At 48.7% G+C, this 15,432-nt stretch overlaps 6 protein-coding genes across 6 annotated transcripts; 1 reads left to right on the forward strand and 5 right to left on the reverse strand.

The window, feature by feature from the left end:
- Positions 1–439: 439 nt before the first annotated feature.
- Positions 440–2,744, reverse strand: HD556DRAFT_440917 (O-methyltransferase-domain-containing protein). The gene is made up of 11 exons (XM_041310604.1): positions 2,256–2,744; positions 2,020–2,200; positions 1,738–1,973; positions 1,668–1,682; positions 1,560–1,620; positions 1,367–1,506; positions 1,215–1,319; positions 1,068–1,164; positions 948–1,018; positions 775–896; positions 440–723 (listed from the first exon to the last, which is right to left on the reverse strand). The coding sequence occupies exons 1-11, from the start codon at positions 2,493–2,495 to the stop codon at positions 648–650; spliced, it is 1,344 nt and encodes a 447-aa protein (XP_041160364.1). The 5' UTR covers positions 2,496–2,744; the 3' UTR covers positions 440–647.
- Positions 2,745–4,437: 1,693 nt separating this feature from the next.
- HD556DRAFT_1371198 (5'-nucleotidase) lies at positions 4,438–7,191 on the reverse strand. Its single transcript, XM_041302943.1, has 16 exons — positions 7,069–7,191; positions 6,858–7,018; positions 6,757–6,792; positions 6,488–6,591; positions 6,408–6,435; positions 6,257–6,356; positions 6,154–6,200; positions 6,080–6,105; positions 5,958–6,020; positions 5,825–5,905; positions 5,764–5,772; positions 5,628–5,713; positions 5,437–5,573; positions 5,338–5,386; positions 4,910–5,290; positions 4,438–4,857 (listed from the first exon to the last, which is right to left on the reverse strand). The coding sequence occupies exons 1-16, from the start codon at positions 7,072–7,074 to the stop codon at positions 4,594–4,596; spliced, it is 1,578 nt and encodes a 525-aa protein (XP_041160365.1). The 5' UTR covers positions 7,075–7,191; the 3' UTR covers positions 4,438–4,593.
- Positions 7,192–8,227: 1,036 nt separating this feature from the next.
- HD556DRAFT_1443095 (uncharacterized protein) lies at positions 8,228–8,529 on the reverse strand (the record flags this gene model as incomplete). Its single annotated transcript, XM_041306558.1, has 2 exons — positions 8,228–8,382; positions 8,436–8,529. The coding sequence occupies 2 exons, from the start codon at positions 8,527–8,529 to the stop codon at positions 8,228–8,230; spliced, it is 249 nt and encodes an 82-aa protein (XP_041160366.1).
- A 1,494-nt stretch (positions 8,530–10,023) lies between these two features.
- On the forward strand, positions 10,024–10,710 carry HD556DRAFT_1308207 (uncharacterized protein; the record flags this gene model as incomplete). The annotated part of the gene is made up of 3 exons (XM_041300100.1): positions 10,024–10,146; positions 10,388–10,502; positions 10,559–10,710. The coding sequence occupies 3 exons, from the start codon at positions 10,024–10,026 to the stop codon at positions 10,708–10,710; spliced, it is 390 nt and encodes a 129-aa protein (XP_041160367.1).
- Positions 10,711–11,398: 688 nt separating this feature from the next.
- On the reverse strand, positions 11,399–13,602 carry HD556DRAFT_1308208 (uncharacterized protein; the record flags this gene model as incomplete). Its single annotated transcript, XM_041300101.1, has 3 exons — positions 11,399–11,481; positions 12,363–12,809; positions 12,966–13,602. 3 exons carry the CDS (start codon positions 13,600–13,602, stop codon positions 11,399–11,401), a joined length of 1,167 nt encoding a protein of 388 aa, XP_041160368.1.
- Positions 13,603–15,078: 1,476 nt separating this feature from the next.
- HD556DRAFT_1237075 (uncharacterized protein) lies at positions 15,079–15,420 on the reverse strand (the record flags this gene model as incomplete). The annotated part of the gene is made up of 1 exon (XM_041297873.1): positions 15,079–15,420. A coding segment is annotated over one exon (342 nt), but the record flags the coding sequence as incomplete, so codon positions are not given.
- Between the last annotated feature and the right edge of the window lie 12 nt (positions 15,421–15,432).

Consider the following 15,432-nt stretch of genomic DNA (forward strand, 5'->3'; position numbering starts at 1 on the left):
GGAACAATGTACAGGTACTTGACACTGAAATTATTTTCAAGCCCTTCACTTAAAAGTTACGAAAAAAGCGGCCTTACGCTTCATCCAAGACAGCCTCCCAAACTTCAAGTTCTCGAGGTGAACATAACTGTTGCTGCCTGAGCCAACATCATCAAACGTAGTACGTACATGGAATTCTACTATCTCGAGGCGAGGGAGAAACCATAGACCGAGCTCATTTTGCCCGTCAGCGTCACGTCACGACCGGCCCAAGTCGCTCTAATCGTTAGTTGGAGTCCTGGTTTGTCGTGGTTCTTTGCCTGGTAATCGCGCTGTTCTAGTGGCTTAGCTAGTCAGCCACTCAGTACTCAGTGCTTAGCTATGCTCAATTCACCACTTTGCCTTGCTCGGCGTGACCTCGAGTAACCGCAAAATACCCAAAATACTGGCGTAAATTGCACGTCGACACAACGGAGCTTCTATCATCAGGAAGTTCTTGATCCGAAACCACCAGAGCGACAGGACGAGCTAAAGTATCACCAACAGAATGAGACGACAAGAACTAGTAGCCATGACACAAGAAATCAAAACTGCCAACTGATAACTAAGCGACGTAGAAAAAGGGGATGGAATGATGTGGATGAACACATTAATTAGCTCACAAAACATTATGCGGCAGAATACTCCAAGACGCATGATTCGGCAAGGTCCCAAACTTTCTCCAGTTTCAGACGGGCAGCAGTGCTATTCCAAACCAATCAGGTGAAACCAAGGCAGCAATCGAACGTTACTCACGCGAGTGCGAGGAAGTCTTGCAATGTTCGCTCCTTTGCGTTGTATACGAACAACATAGTCATGTCTTGCTGATATGAACGCATATTTCCAACACCAAAGTTTGCGAGAAGAGGTTCAGGAGCCTAGGTGAGGGGATGAGCAAAGATTGATGTAGATCTATGGGTATAACATACCGAAACAACTCCGAACTCTGAAGCTTCTATTACTGCTTGCTTGCGGCTGAGCTGGCAGAGCACGTAGTCATCTAATATTTGTCAGACTGGAGGACGATGATTACGCTATATTTAACATACGGATGAGGACGCGGCTGTTTGGACCGAGCGCCTTGCGAATGTTTGAAAGAATGATCGTAGATTCGTGGTCATCCCAGTTGTGGATGATATTTCTAAGCTGCGGTCACTGTTAACTTTGCAGGTTGTCGCCCAGAGCTTAGCGCTTACATAGTAGATGTCCTTACCCTTCACAGGCACTTGTTCGAAGAAGTTCAAATCGTCGAACTCGACTCTGTTTTCTGCCAAGGCTTCAGGGCATTCTCTCACCCAGATCTAGATTCCATGAATTTGGTGACAAGCACATTGGCTTACTGACTTACGTCTCTCGCCTGGGCTAATGGTTCCGGAAGATCGTGGATTGTGATTTTGACGTTTTTGTGCATTTTAGCCAAAGGCAGAGAAAATGCGCCGATACCTCCTCCAACATCAACGACTGTTGAGTACTTTTCGAATGGGAAATCTATTATCAGGTTAGCATAAAATTCTCCTGTCTTTGTGTGCTGAAATACTTACGGGTCAAGACGGCGAGGGAGCCCATGATACGGTTCAGACCTCTCATTGCTGTATTATAGCACTACTAAAGATATCAGAATGATCGTGCGAAGGGATCAAAACTCCCACCTTGCGTTGGTTGTCCTACAAGTAAATCATGTGAGTGAGGCTTTCTGACGCGCAATATTTTAAAACATACATCCCGTGCTATCAAGTCGAAGGCCGTTCCTTCGGTTCCATCTTTGTTGATGGCATACATTACAGGTGCAGCCGTTTGCTCATACGAGTAGGCAATCCTCGGATCCTTGAGTGTTTCATAGAAAACAGTTGCTCCCTTGGCAGTTGATTCCACGTGAAGCAAGATCATGTATTTGACAGGATGCTCGTCGAGTAGGATCAGAGACAGTCGGTTGTTGGCAAAAACGTCCATCTCAACTGGTGGAGTCTAAGAAATCAAACCAGGCAAAAAATGGCTCCTTACCTTCATTGTAGCAACCTCTCGTGGCTAGGAGGCGCATGATCCTCGCCAGCTTCTTTGGCTCTACGTTGATTTTTTTGGCGAGCTCGTTGACGTGAAGACCCTTGGGGTACTTCAACAGAATATCCGAGACACGTTCCCGAGCAACTACTCGCACGCAAGCATGATCATACACTTGGACAAGCTGCGTGCAATCTGATGAGTGAGAGGAAACTGCATTACATCATCCAAGTTCTTACGTTAATTGCAGTATGGGAAGGTGGAGCAAGTGTCGCGCATATCTGTGCACAAGCACCTTCAAGAGTACGAATAGCACTCTTCAAAGCTGTTTGATCGACCGCATTGTCCAACGGGTGGGGCTCCATCTGGTCGATCGCAGGTACGTCACCATACTGCTCATACAACGCGATGGCATCTCGTGCGGATGTGTTGATCAGAGTCAGGAGTGCCTCAAGTTTTGCCTTGTTGGCCATCGCCATAGTATTTGTAGGGAGCTTGCGGAAGAGTGACAAAGGCTGAGCAAACAATTCGCAAGCCTTTATATTCTTACACAGGAGTGACTAAAACTTGGATGATAGGATTAGGACATCCGAGTCATCGCGCCCAAGCCTGGCAGAACTATTTGGTGGTCCTTCAGCAGCACGTCGTGCCAACCCAGACTTACCTTTCTATCCGCGCTCCATTCACTCCCCTCGTGCAACGATCGCTTCGGCGGTCCGAGTATTTGTATATCCATTACCACACGCCAGGCCCACATACAAACGAGACGTACCAGAAACGGCCCCGTGGAGTAGTAGACTCGTGCATCTAAAACGGCCGGCAGGGACGGCGGACCAGTGGAGGTCACACCTTCACTGGGGCATTTGCAGAGTCGGAGACACGGTGGGGACACAGGTGTCCCCCTTTCCTAGTTAGAATTGTCCTGCATGGGGTATTACACCCCAATCGGACAAAAATTGGAATCAAAAAAAAAAAAAAAGGTCGTCCTGCCAGCATGGCAGATGAGGTTTCAGTGACTTCAAGGCAAGAAGCGTGTGATCGAGAAGTATTCGACATACATAGTGCTGTTGGAAAAATTAAGCAGTTTCCCAAACTTCCCAATTACTAGCATTGGAAGTAGAGCACGCTGGATTGACGCTGGATTTCCATAATATCAGTATGACCAGATTTTTCAAATTCCGCGCTTTCGCGTGAATGTCAGGGATCTGGCCAGTCTGGGGCCAAAGTCTGGGGCGGAGTCTGGGGCGTTCAGCAATGTCTGGGGGCCGCGGCTGGACTGACCCGAGCTGAGTTTGAATTGTTTTTGGTCACGTGTTTGCTTTGTGACAGCCGCAGCCCCAGACTTTGGCCCCAGACTGGCCGTTTCCTGGATGTCCTCATCACAACGTTGGTCAAGGAGTCTAGACTCTAATATACGAGCAAATCCGTACTTTGTACCAGAACCTGCACAGGTATCTTGGTGGAAAATCTCGCTGGAGCATGCATTAACGCGCCCCAGTTCTTGTCTTGGTCATCAACATTGCATTCATTTTCAACTGGAAGCAGAAGTTCTAGATATACCTCAAGCAGCCCGATGCGAGGGCATCTCTGAAATGGTAGGCGGACAAAGAACGGAGGGCTGGCGGGCGCAAAATAAAATGAGCAGCGGGCAGAGTTGAGGTCATGCAGTATTCCAACGGGATGTAGCTAGGCGCATTGGCATTGGTCGTTCAAAGAGTTTAAACTCTGCTGGGGGTGCCGTTCGCTACCGTCGTGTCCCGGTTGTCTCAGACCGGCCAAATCTCTGACGTTCTGCTCGATGCACAGAACCGTCTTTCAATTTGCGAAAGATCTAATGCGGCCATTATGCTAGGGCCTTCTCTCGAGACCCAATGCCTATTCTGATCCTGGCGCATTCAATATCCAACCCTCAGCGCTGGATTAACGACGGAGGTCACATGAGAGATAATCTCACATTCTTTCCCTGTGAGTTTGGGCATAGCTTTTTGTAAGTAATCCTCTCTTTGATCGTCTTCAAGTTCTTTCCAGCATTTGTCCCGGTCTATAGTTTGTAAACAGGTACTACAAGGAGTCTTATGTTCATGATCTTCTGAGCCCGCATTCAATTGATACAGATCCATATTCATCAGCTCGGTCCTTATATTTTGGACCTTCCACGTTGCTCCGAATGACATGGGATAGGATGGTATGATGCCAACGGTCCCGCCATGCGCTCTTGGATTAGGATGAGAATCCTGGAACAGGAGTTCAGACGCATGCTGCAGAATCATTTGATGGCACATAATAAGCTTCATCTGGGAAGCCTCTTCACGCACGACGTATGTAACTGGTTGACGTTAGGACCGTGCTTAAAGGACCAGGCTTCCTTACGATACTCTGAGTCAGTACAGATAGATGAACGATGGAATGCAATAATCAAGTACTGAATGCTGGGAGTTGGCATGAAATATGCAAGGCTTCGGGGTACAACCCACGTGTCATTGACTCAGAATGTACTCTTGTAGATAACAAGATGCCAGGTGATTGTGGAGAAGAGGTAAATACGATCACAGCATAGGCATACTACTGGCCGTTCAGTCAATTCCACACACCTTGAGCATACAGGCCCAGCGCTGCGTTAGCCAGCGTTGGGCTGTACAGCGAAACATCAGCGGTAGTGTAGTTCTGCGCATTCTGCAAGCCATTGAGAATGCCAAGGAGTTGTGCTTCAATGAAGTCGACGAAGACAAGATCAATAGGCGTGTCGTCGGCCACGTTAGGAGGATTCGAGCCGATAAAGTCTGGAACCGAATAGTAGGGTAACGCCAAGTGCAGCGTGTCGTCCCCAGCACCGGGGCATGACTAAGTCACTATTATGAGTGTGTCGGAGCGAGTGCGAAGATGGGCCACTTACATCAGCAGTGACATATCCAAGCGTCAAATTGCCTGCCGTTGCTTCTCGTCTACCAATTCCAGCACGTCGATCCATCTCCTCTAACCAGGCTTTATACCGAGTATCAACAACCCCACGGCTCCAAAGTTCCTTTTCAATCTCATCTCGCTTCCGTTTCTCATCTGCACCCGCGTTGTTCAAAGCTGGAAGGACCTGGTTTGCGATGCTAAATGAGACGTTGGAGATATACAGGAATGAATCCGTGAATGGCGAGGCGGTGAGCTGATCGTTCTTGGTGAATGGTCCCTGGAAGACGTTGAAGCGTTGAGATCCTGAGTTGGTGATATATATGGCTGGGATGGAATCACGCGTGTTGTTAATGGAGAGAGCGTATGGAACAGCCTGATAAAAGCGTAAGTAATTAACGTTTCTGGGAAAACAGGTCTTACATCCGCAATAAAAAGAGATAGAAGGGATCCATTGGAAGGATATGGGTTCCTAGCATACGATTTAGTTGGTGGCTTATGCGATATATACGGAGTACCCACTGGTTGATGGTATAATCTTGTGGAGATGTTCCATACAGATAGGATAAATCAAAGCTGACCGCGAGCTCCTGCAGGCCATCGGTGATCGAGCGCCCGTAGGCAGTGTCAAATGTTTGGTTTGACATTTGGGCGTGGTACTGATTGTGACACGCGATTTAGAACATCATCGAGAAACTGATAGCACACTGTACCTCGTAAGTCACACGGTTCTGGTCCAGATATCTTCTTGTGAAAGAAATATTGTTGGCGTTGCCCGTGGCAGCTTCAAGGTCCGCACCTAAGTTCCTGGTCAGATCTTTGAAATATTGTTATCGTTAAACAATGTACTCATCCAGCCTAAAAGAACACGTGAGACGCTGTACTCAACTCATCTTTGATGCTCACATACCGATTGTCTCCATGTAGCGTCCACTCTCGAGAGCCATAGAACGACTATCATACTGTTGACAATCACGGATGTGGCTATGTCCTAAGTCCGCGGTGAGAAAGTTAGTTGAAAACATTAAATGCGTGGCCTCCACCTCCGAAGATTAAGATGGGCGTCAAAGGGTGCACAGCTCGAACAGCGTCAAACACAGTAGGCCCTAGAAAACCAATTCATCGTATCATCAAACCTTACAATTGCTGTAGTTGGCTGGCCTACAGTTATCAAAGGAAACTGGCATGTGGCTGAAATGCGTTAAAAATATTTTCTCAGAAACCATCAGATCAACTTACCCAATAAGTACAAACACGTCAGGTTCTTCCGCGATGGCCTCGGCGAACTGCAAAGATCGATCAGAATCTCTTCTGGATCACCTAGACGCCTAAGATAACGTACCCATTGCTCATTGACCATATCGGCCACAGTTTGTACAGTCGTGTTCACGTCATTTCCAGTAAAATCATACAGGACTCCAAGAGAAGTGATGCGACGGCCTCTGTTACATTGAATGAATAAAGTCCCACCCTGAATTCACAGGAACCCTTACTTCCTTGTGGTGAACCTGGTGAAGCGGTCTGCAGAGGGGACATCGACAGTAATCAAACTAACTTCAAAATTCGAACTTACTGCCGACTGGAACACTCTCAGGCTCGCCATCCGAATTGAAAACAGTGATGTTGACATTGGAAGACAAGTACCGCCCACCAAGATGAGGGACAAAGTTCGTGTACCTGAGGGAAGGTTGGTCCATTTTGTAAGTATAGGCCATGTTTGTGCAGTGTCGAATAGAAGGTGGTGATTGAACAAAATATAGACATCGCAAAGGAAACCAAAATCGATGCAGAAGAAGATATTGTCAGTCAAACCGAATTTTACTCAGAATATTCAGAACCCACATGTCGTATGTATCCGCATAGATGTACAGTTCATGACTATGGAGATAAAATTGTCAGTCCAACCTAGGCGGATAGGGGAGAAGCGAAAACTCAATACTCACTTTCCGATAGTCATGACATCGTATGGAAGGCGTTCAAGAAACTTGTTTGACTTTTGAATACACATATAGGGTATCAATTTCGAGATATGTATCAGCAATAGAACAACAGACCTCGTGCGCGTCGACACCGCCGGGGGGGTAACCATCAGAAAGCCCAGTTCCTGAGAAGTAGATTGGATTGTGTCTTCGCAAATACCAAATCGATCCATACCGTCATGTAGATCCCCCGAGTCTACCAAAAGGAGGTCGACGTCCTTTTCCTGCAATAGGAAATATATACAACAAAGTCAAGATCTAGACTGATGGACGAACGATGGCGATATTCTTCATATGCGTTACAAAACTGGCAAAATCTTCAAGATCCCCACTATAATACGCGCAGAATGATGTGGTTGAGCTACGCCCCAAATGAGGTCCTTTGAAACTCACCTATAGTCTGGTTCAGGGAATGACAGCTTCTGGTGGCCGAGTAACCAGCCATGGGTGTCGGTGGTGTGGATCACATTGAAATCTCCCCAGACGAGAGGACGGTAGGGAGGTGTGATTGGAACCTGTGGGTATTCACGCTTGTTCAAATGTTCATGAACATGGGCGTCACGAGTATGCAAGTGATCGCCCGCGCAAGCAGCACCGCGGAGCGCAAGACCCAGAAGAACAGCAACAGGCAAAATCATACCAGAAGGGGCGGTTGGATCTAAGAGCGCTTTTTCTAAAAGAGAGGTTGCGAGGAGCCTTTATCAGCAGACAAGCGCCCAGTCACGGTCTGCTGATCTGAGGAGAGAAAAAGTATTCCTCGGAACCGCATGATGGTTGATTGACTCGGATGGGTTTTGCACGATGGTACGCGCCCAATTCCCACACAGGTTATTATCCATGCGGTGGTCGAGGACGCACGTTGCTCACTTATCGTCTTGAGCTGTCTGATACTGTGAATTGCGCTCAAAGTCCACTCACAATGGTCAACATTCAATGACAGGCTTAGAAACGAAGAAAGCCGTCGATTATGAGCATGTCTAGATCCAAAGCCATTGCCAAACAACCGCATGAGCATCTGTAATTATCTGCCAAAGTTTGAACACGAATCAAAAAGGTAGCAGTAACCATGAGAAGAAGAAAAGTCTAGCCAGTGAGTCCGCAGCTAACGCGAGATAGAAACGACGGGACATAAACTCTCAAACACGTACAACCGACTGTGAGAAAAGGAAAGTCGACTTAAAACGAGAACAAGATACATAATAGTCCATGGTTATATATTTGGTGCTGTACACCGCTAAACCTGCGTTGCATTGGCATGCTACAACAAGGATGCTGTTCTCATCACGCAAGGGGGGGCTATGGGTTCTCGCCGCCAGATTCACGATTGCACTCACTCAGAGAGTGGGTGCAAGCGCAATTGCGGCACAAGCTGCCATACACCCCCCAAGGCCCACATTGCATGCCATCAACACAGGAGGTACTGCAGGGAGTGCGACTCCAAATGTGAAACCGGCACCAGCGTAGCAAGCGACAGCCAGGCCATTGCATCCTGTTGAAGAAGTTGAGTCAGCGGTGCACGTTAATGATGTTATTGGACCTCACCTGTCTGACAAATGCCGTAGGCAAGCGGACCTGCGACTACGACCTGAGGGACTGCAGCGGCAGTGAGGAGCAAGGCAAGAGATTTGAAGTTCATTGTAAGCCCAGAGATGCCAATCTAGGCCCCCTGAGAAGGGGGCCGAGGAACGAGGCCTCTGCCGCAAGGTGGGCAATAGATTTTAGTCTACGACTAGTAGTGTACTAGGCAGACCACCCCTATGCACGCGTGCTGCAGTCCGCCTTCTCCTAAGATAGGGCGCTGCTACAACGGGAGGGAGGGGCTAGTAGAGCGGAGGGCAGCGGTTTCGATCCTGCGAAAGATCTCGTCAGGGGGCTTGAACGCTGCCCCGACCGCTCGTACTTCTAGTTCTACGTAGGTCCTCTTCCTTTTTAAGCTATTTTGACTGGAGTAAATGGTCCGTGCCCTGCGATTAGGGCAGGCTGCGATAGCCGTTTAACGGACTCATGACCAGCCTTAAACAAACGAAGGTTTAACTATGTGGGATACATGTACTGGGAGAGTGCGATTCTTGCAGTCTAGGCCTTAAGCCCTACGACCCAAACACATACGACTGGTCAATGCTACTTTCGTTGACATGACCAGATTTGAACGAGTCCATATAGGTAACTACGTTTAGTCATAGAGTGGTCAATAGTAGTGGCTTGACTGAGTGAAATGCGGATTAGCAACAGAGGAGCTGGGTGACTTAGCGAGTGCGTTTACTCAACTGTTATATGGATGGATGACAAGAGATTGTAGCTCCATTCCAAAATATAACTATGTCGCCTCCCGTGTAATTAACATGCGGCTAAGCAAAGTGAACCTGTTTTGCGTTTGTGGGGGTCACCAAGCAATTGCAAGGTGATACACATGGTGGTGTGACTCACAAAATAAGGTTCACTACTAGTATTTCATTTCTAACTTTCAATGGCACTGCTAAGCTGCTGTATGTCGATTGTAATGTGTCGCGCAAGCAGTCGTGGAGCTGTTCAGAAGTTCCTACCGGTGGTGATAAGGTAAGCACCAAATATTGACCAATTGATTTATTTCTGACTTTAAAAAACGTGAGCCGCGATGATAATGATGTCGGCGCTCCGCGCTCGCGAAGTCCAGAACTCCACAAGAAGGACCTAATTAACGTCTTCCTTCCTCCTTCCCGGAGTTTTTACTCATGACTATCAAACTGTGCCCATCATGGAACAGATCAAGTGATCGATAAGATAATCGCCACACACACTCGACAACGAGAGCTCCTACTACGTACGTCGTCTACAGTGCGATGAATTGAATTCTTTCATTTCTAACGCGAGTAGCTCAGAAGTTTACTCACCACAGCCCGAAATTACCCATTCCACTTTCAAAAGCTGTGACTGCGCCATCGTCGAGTCTACCTCCTGTCTACTATGTTCTCAATTGGAAGGTCGCCTGTGTCTAGTTGCGTCGATCAATTTCTTTGTCTTTTTTATCCAGTTTAAGAACATTATCAGACTGAACTGATGGTTCGGTCTATAGTTCTGCTTGTTGGGAGAACCTGGCCAGACCCGTCCATCACAACCGCTGAGTTGCTTCCGTGTTCTTCTGCATGTCGCCATGCCACCCGACTTCGTAGAGCCCCAACCATCCGATATCATTTTGCGCGGTATCCGCGACCCTGAAAGTCCATCTGTCCCTCATCGTATTAATCCTCTATCTCAGGATAATCTTATCGGTGACGTGAATCTTGCTGTACAATCTCTCGTGCCCCTACTGCTATCAGGTTCTAGAACACGACAATTATGGGCTGTGTTGCACGTTTTGATATGTTGTGTTGTGCAAGATGCTTGCTGTGTCTGACCCACGCTCGTACTAACTACAATGCTGCTCTCGAACCCGAACACCCGAGACCCCCGGCACCTGCTCTACCTGTCCTGACTTCTGCTCCTGCCGGTTAACCCCTCACTGCACTCCCTACTAGTACAACGACGCCCAAGGTAAAGTTCTATGGAAGGTCCTAATACACGGGTGGGCCACAATTCGAGACTGGTTGCACTCAATCTGGCGTAGAAAGAGCATCCTGTTCAAGAAGTCGAGTCAGTGGTGCACATTCATGATGTGCTAGACCTCACCTGTCTTATAAACAACATAGACAATGCCACATACAACTACAATGGATATTATTACACCTGCGGCGGCAGCAAGGAGTGGGACATTGGATTCCACTGCGGCAGCGATGAGCTGTGGGATATTGGATTCCGCCGCGACAGCGAGGAGTGGGACAGCATTTTTCAGGTTTATTAGAGAGCGGTCCATAGTAGTGACTTAACCAAATGGGATGGTGATTGTAACTGGTGGACTTACCGAGTGCGTATACTCAATTGTTATATTGGTGGGTGGCAAGAGATCGTAGCTCCGTCCCAAAATATCGCCTCGCATGTAACATGCATTGTGATACTAATTCATTCAATATAGGTCTAGTACGGTAGCGATGTACTTCCTAACTGGTCATTGGAAATGAGGAAAGCCGCTTAAGGACCATTATCAGACTGAACTGCTGGTTCGGCCCACGATTCCGCTTGTTGGGAGAACCTGGCCAGACCCATCCATTACTATCGCTGAGTTGCTTCTGTGTTCTTCATCATGTCGTCATGCCCCTAATCTTTGCATGGTATCCGCGATCCTAGTGATAGTCCATCTGTCCCTCATCGTGTTAATCCTCTGTCTCAGGATAATTTAATCAGTGGCGTGAATCTTGCAGTTTAATCTCTCGTGCCCTGGTTTTACATAGAACGACACCTGTGGGCTGTGCTGCGCATTTTGATATGCTGTGTCGTGCACTAGGGCTGTTGCTGTGTATCGCACAATTATTAAAGTTCGTTTTTGAAAAGTGTCATACAGTGAATTTGTAGCTAGCGCAAAACAGCAACAGCGGGACATAACGCATAATGCATAGACTCTCGACTACATGCAACGACTGAGAAGAGGGAAGTCAGAGAACGATATACATAAAAGTCCATGCTTGTATTTCCGGTGCTGTCACCACCCTAAACATGTGTTGTGCTGTCATATGTGCTACAACAACAAGGATGCCGTTCTCAACACGCGGCAAGGCATACAGCAATGGCAGGACATGATACATGGACAGCCCCAGCTGTGATACTTTTTTTTTTTTTTTTTTTTTTGGAATCCTTGTTTATTGTCCGGTGGGGCTGGGCCCTATGCTGGACAATACCTACAGAGTATGTACTTTTGTCTAATGTATTGTATGTGCGGGGTTTCTATATGTTACTAAAATACTGGTCCAGGCATGCGCGAGGACGATAGGCGCCTGGTCGGGCGTGGAGAGGGTGTGTGCGGCTGTTACGAATGGACTTATTTCGGGAGGGAGACGTCCCCGAATGTGCTGGCGAAACGGCGAGTGCTAGCAATGAATTTGAAGAGGGGTTTTGTACATTTGGCGTCGTTTAGCAGGTGTTTCAGTTGATGTGCTTTGGAACCGAGTTCCGCTTTCAATGCGCTTCTCTGTCTTGCGTACGTCGGACATGCAAGCAGGTAGTGGTGGACTGACTCTTCGCGCTCTCGGCAAGACGGGCATAGAGGTGATGGGGATTTCGAGATGCGATGTAGGTGTTTGTTCAATGGTATGTGTCCTGTCCGTAGCTGGATCAAGAGTGATGCGTGACGTCTTGGGAGGTTGTCGGTCAACATTGCGAATCTTTTGGATGGGAACGAGGGGTCTATCTCTTTGAGTCTTGCGTGTCTCGGTGACTGGTGGAGGATTGATTTCGCTTCTTGCATGATGGTTGTCCGGAACGCTTGCTTTAGTGCCGACTTGCTGCTTGGTAGGGAGATGGGGTTTCCATTTGCGTTGCGGAGGGATGGGGGGAGCTTGCAGTGTTCTGAGCTTTCGCCGCGGGCGGCGCGTTTTGCCTGTTCATCTGCTTCTTCGTTACCGGGGATCCCTATGTGGCCAGCTGACCAACGGATGGTCAGCTTGCGGTCGTCTTTTCTTGACAGCATACGGCGGAGGTCATCGTGGAAGATATCTAGCAAGTAATGGCCGGGTTTCGACTGGAAACCCTTCGTTGCGCGGATCGCGGCTTGGTTATCCACCCCAAGTGCCATGGTGGGTTTCTCTCTCATCCTCTTTGTCCTCTCTTTCAGCAGCTCCACCGCCAGGATCATGCCCACTATCTCCCCTTCGTATACCGTGTGCTCTTCGGCCTTCCCCAGATAAAACCTTCTTTCGTCTACCACCTCGTCTCCTTCCATGAGAACCGCGGCCCCTCCTATGCCTCCATCTATCGCCGACCCGTCTGAGTACACTCTCACGTCCTCCTCTGCGGTGATATCCTCCAGGTATGCTTCGTCCGGCTTGCGTGCTATGCTGAGTTCGACGTCTGGGACCCATTTCGGGTAGTGTCAGACTGGATCCAAGGTTTCCGTGGCTGCGGGGTTGATTTTGAATTCGTGGAACAATCTGTGTAGTGGGGAAGGGTGTCGTTTTGTGCCTTCGAAGTTGCGGCTGGCGTGATAATTGAACGCGCTGTTGATACCTTTCTGGAGGGGGTGGGATTTGTGAAGGGTGGCCATGCGGAGGGTAGAATGATGGCATGCTTTGCGGAGGGTCTGCTGCAGTGGGGGGAGGTTAGCGTGTGCAAGGAGAAGGTCATTTGGCGTTGAGCGCATGGCGCCTGTGATCATGATCGCCACCATTCTCTGTACTCTGGCGAGTTGCGATGCAAAGCTTCTCGCGCCTCTTCCATTGGATTTTGTGCTCCTTCCCTTGGATATTAGGCCTGCGCACCAAACATCAGCCGCGTACAACATTTTCGGCAGGATTACCCCTTCGTATAAGCGTCTCATCCATTTCCCTTTGATTCCCTTCGTGGTTCTGATCATTCGGCTGCACGCTAGCGTGTACTTTGTGCCTTTGGCTAAGGCACTTGCGGCTTGTTCCTTGAAACGAAGTTCTTGGTCGATAATGACACCTAAGAATTTATGTGAGCTTGAGGGTTGTATGACGTGTCCACTTAGCGTGATGGGTGGTCGGTGTACGGGGACCTTCTTCCTTGGATTTTCTGTGCTTGGTGTGCGTTGTCTTGAGAGGCACACTAACGCCGTTTTGTCGAGCTCGAACTCTGCATTGTGTTTGCGGCTCCACTCTAACGCTCCCCCGGGTTTTTCCATCATGTTCTTGAGCTTGTCGTTCGCTAAATCGTAAGTTCTGGCCCTGGCAGCTATTGCTACATCGTCGATGAAGCCTAAACTTAGTTCCCCTTTGCTTGGCCTAGGGTCTGCGATTCGTAGGACGTCAGCATTGTAGAATATGAACGCTAAGGGAGAGAGAGGGCATCCTTGGTCGAGGCCGTCATGGACGTTGAAGATGGTTGATTGGAAGTCATCGAAGGATAGTGTGGTGGTCCTGTTCACTAGTCTTCTCTCGTACCATTTGATGTACTCTATCGGGATTCGGGCCTTGCGGAGGTTGTGCATTAGACGTTTGACTACTACGCTGGGGAATGCGGCTTTCACGTCGAGGAAGAGGATGGAAACGAAGCGCTCAGAGGAGGCCCATGCGTCTGTAATGAACTTAGTTAGTAGGTGTAGCGAGTCCGTCGTGGATCTTCCTGGTCTTCCGCCGAAGTGTGTTGGGGGGAGGAGGTTGTGCTGTTCTGCGATATATGTCAGGTCGTCCGCTACACAAGAGGACAGGAGCTTAGCCATAGTGTCTAAGAGGGTGATGGGCCTGTATGCCTTCGGTAGACTATAATCCGGTCGACCTGGCTTCCTGAGTACTATTGTCGAAGATCTCTTCCATTGTTCAGGGTAGATCCCTAGCGTGAACGTAGCGCGGAATATTGGGCCTAGGAATGGGACGAGGAGGGAGGCGCTCTTCATGAAGATGATGTTGCTTATACCGTTTGGGCCTGGGGCTTTGTGCGGTGAGAGTCTGGCTATTGCTCTGATTATCTGTTGGTCCGTAATTAGTTGGAATTTGCAAATGGGAGGAGGATAATCATAGTTAGGGTTGACGAAGTCGTTCTCTGGCGGGGGGCGGAAGAAGGTCTCGTATAGCAATTCGCTTTTGCGGGCGTTGTCTTGAGTCGAGTTGGCGGCCTGTTCGTCTTGTGGGTCCTTGAGGGTCTTGATGCGCAAGTGTATTTGGTCTGCCAGGTTACTTGAGGCGTATCTGTGGAAGTTCCAGACACCTTTGGACGTTAGTGAGTCTAGCCATTCTGTCCAGTGGGCTTCCTTAGCCCTCTTGATGCTTTCTGAGAACTTGTTGCGTGCCACTCGGTATTCCTCGTGTACTGGATGGTTGCGTTGGGCGGTCTTGCTTCGGGCTGTCCTACCTAGCTTATGTACTGCTTTCCGTTCCTGTCCTAGTTCCTTGGACCACCATCGTTTGGCGTAAGGTGATGGTTTGATTCGGGGGACTTTTTCTTCGACGGTGTCTGCGATTGCTTGTGTGAGCGCCATGAGGGCAATGTCGAATTGTGCCGGTTCGGTTAGTTCAGTAGGTTTGGTGATCGTGTCGAGCTTGTTGGCCAACGCTTCGTTGAACTCGTCCCAGTCTACGTTGCGGTAGTTGAGGCGTGGGGTGACATTGATGCGTTCGGGGTTGAGGTCCAGGGTGCTGATGATTGGGAAGTGGTCAGTAATAACAGGGCGCAGATGGTACTTTACATCGCATTGCGTGAAGGCGTGTTCGAGGCTCTCCGAGCAGAAGACATTGTCTGGTCTGGTGTGGTTTTTTGTATTGGATGCTTCAAGGGTTGCGAGTCCGGCTGGGAGTGCCTGCGTTAAGTTGTACAGTGATAAGAGGTTGATTAGTACACCTGCAGCGTCTAGATTCGCTGCAGTAAATAAGTGCGTGTTATGTTCAAGTTCCCACATGGGGTGGTGGCGATTGAAGTCGCCCATCCAAATAATATGTTCTTCCTGGTTACGTTCGCCTTGAGCGATCCTTTCGTAGTGTTGGCGCCGCTTGATATGTTCAGTGTGCATGTGCCGTTCCAG

This window comes from Suillus plorans (assembly GCF_016647745.1).
Source record: "Suillus plorans strain S12 chromosome Unknown HD556scaffold_27, whole genome shotgun sequence".
Lineage (NCBI taxonomy): Eukaryota > Fungi > Basidiomycota > Agaricomycetes > Boletales > Suillaceae > Suillus > Suillus plorans.

Excerpts from the sequence above, each read along its gene's own strand:
- HD556DRAFT_440917 (XM_041310604.1), bottom strand. The coding sequence starts at position 2,495 with ATGGCGATGGCCAACAAGGCAAAACTTGAGGCACTCCTGACTCTGATC. Across the intron at positions 1,019-1,067 it reads AAACAGCCGCGTCCTCATCC|ATGACTACGTGCTCTGCCAG; the intron begins GTATGTTAAATA and ends GACAAATATTAG. Across the intron at positions 897-947 it reads CAGAGTTCGGAGTTGTTTCG|GCTCCTGAACCTCTTCTCGC; the intron begins GTATGTTATACC and ends CCCCTCACCTAG.
- HD556DRAFT_1371198 (XM_041302943.1), bottom strand. Across the intron at positions 6,357-6,407 it reads ACCAGGTTCACCACAAGGAA|AGGCCGTCGCATCACTTCTC; the intron begins GTAAGGGTTCCT and ends TCAATGTAACAG. Across the intron at positions 5,291-5,337 it reads TATCTCTTTTTATTGCGGAT|GCTGTTCCATACGCTCTCTC; the intron begins GTAAGACCTGTT and ends CGCTTTTATCAG.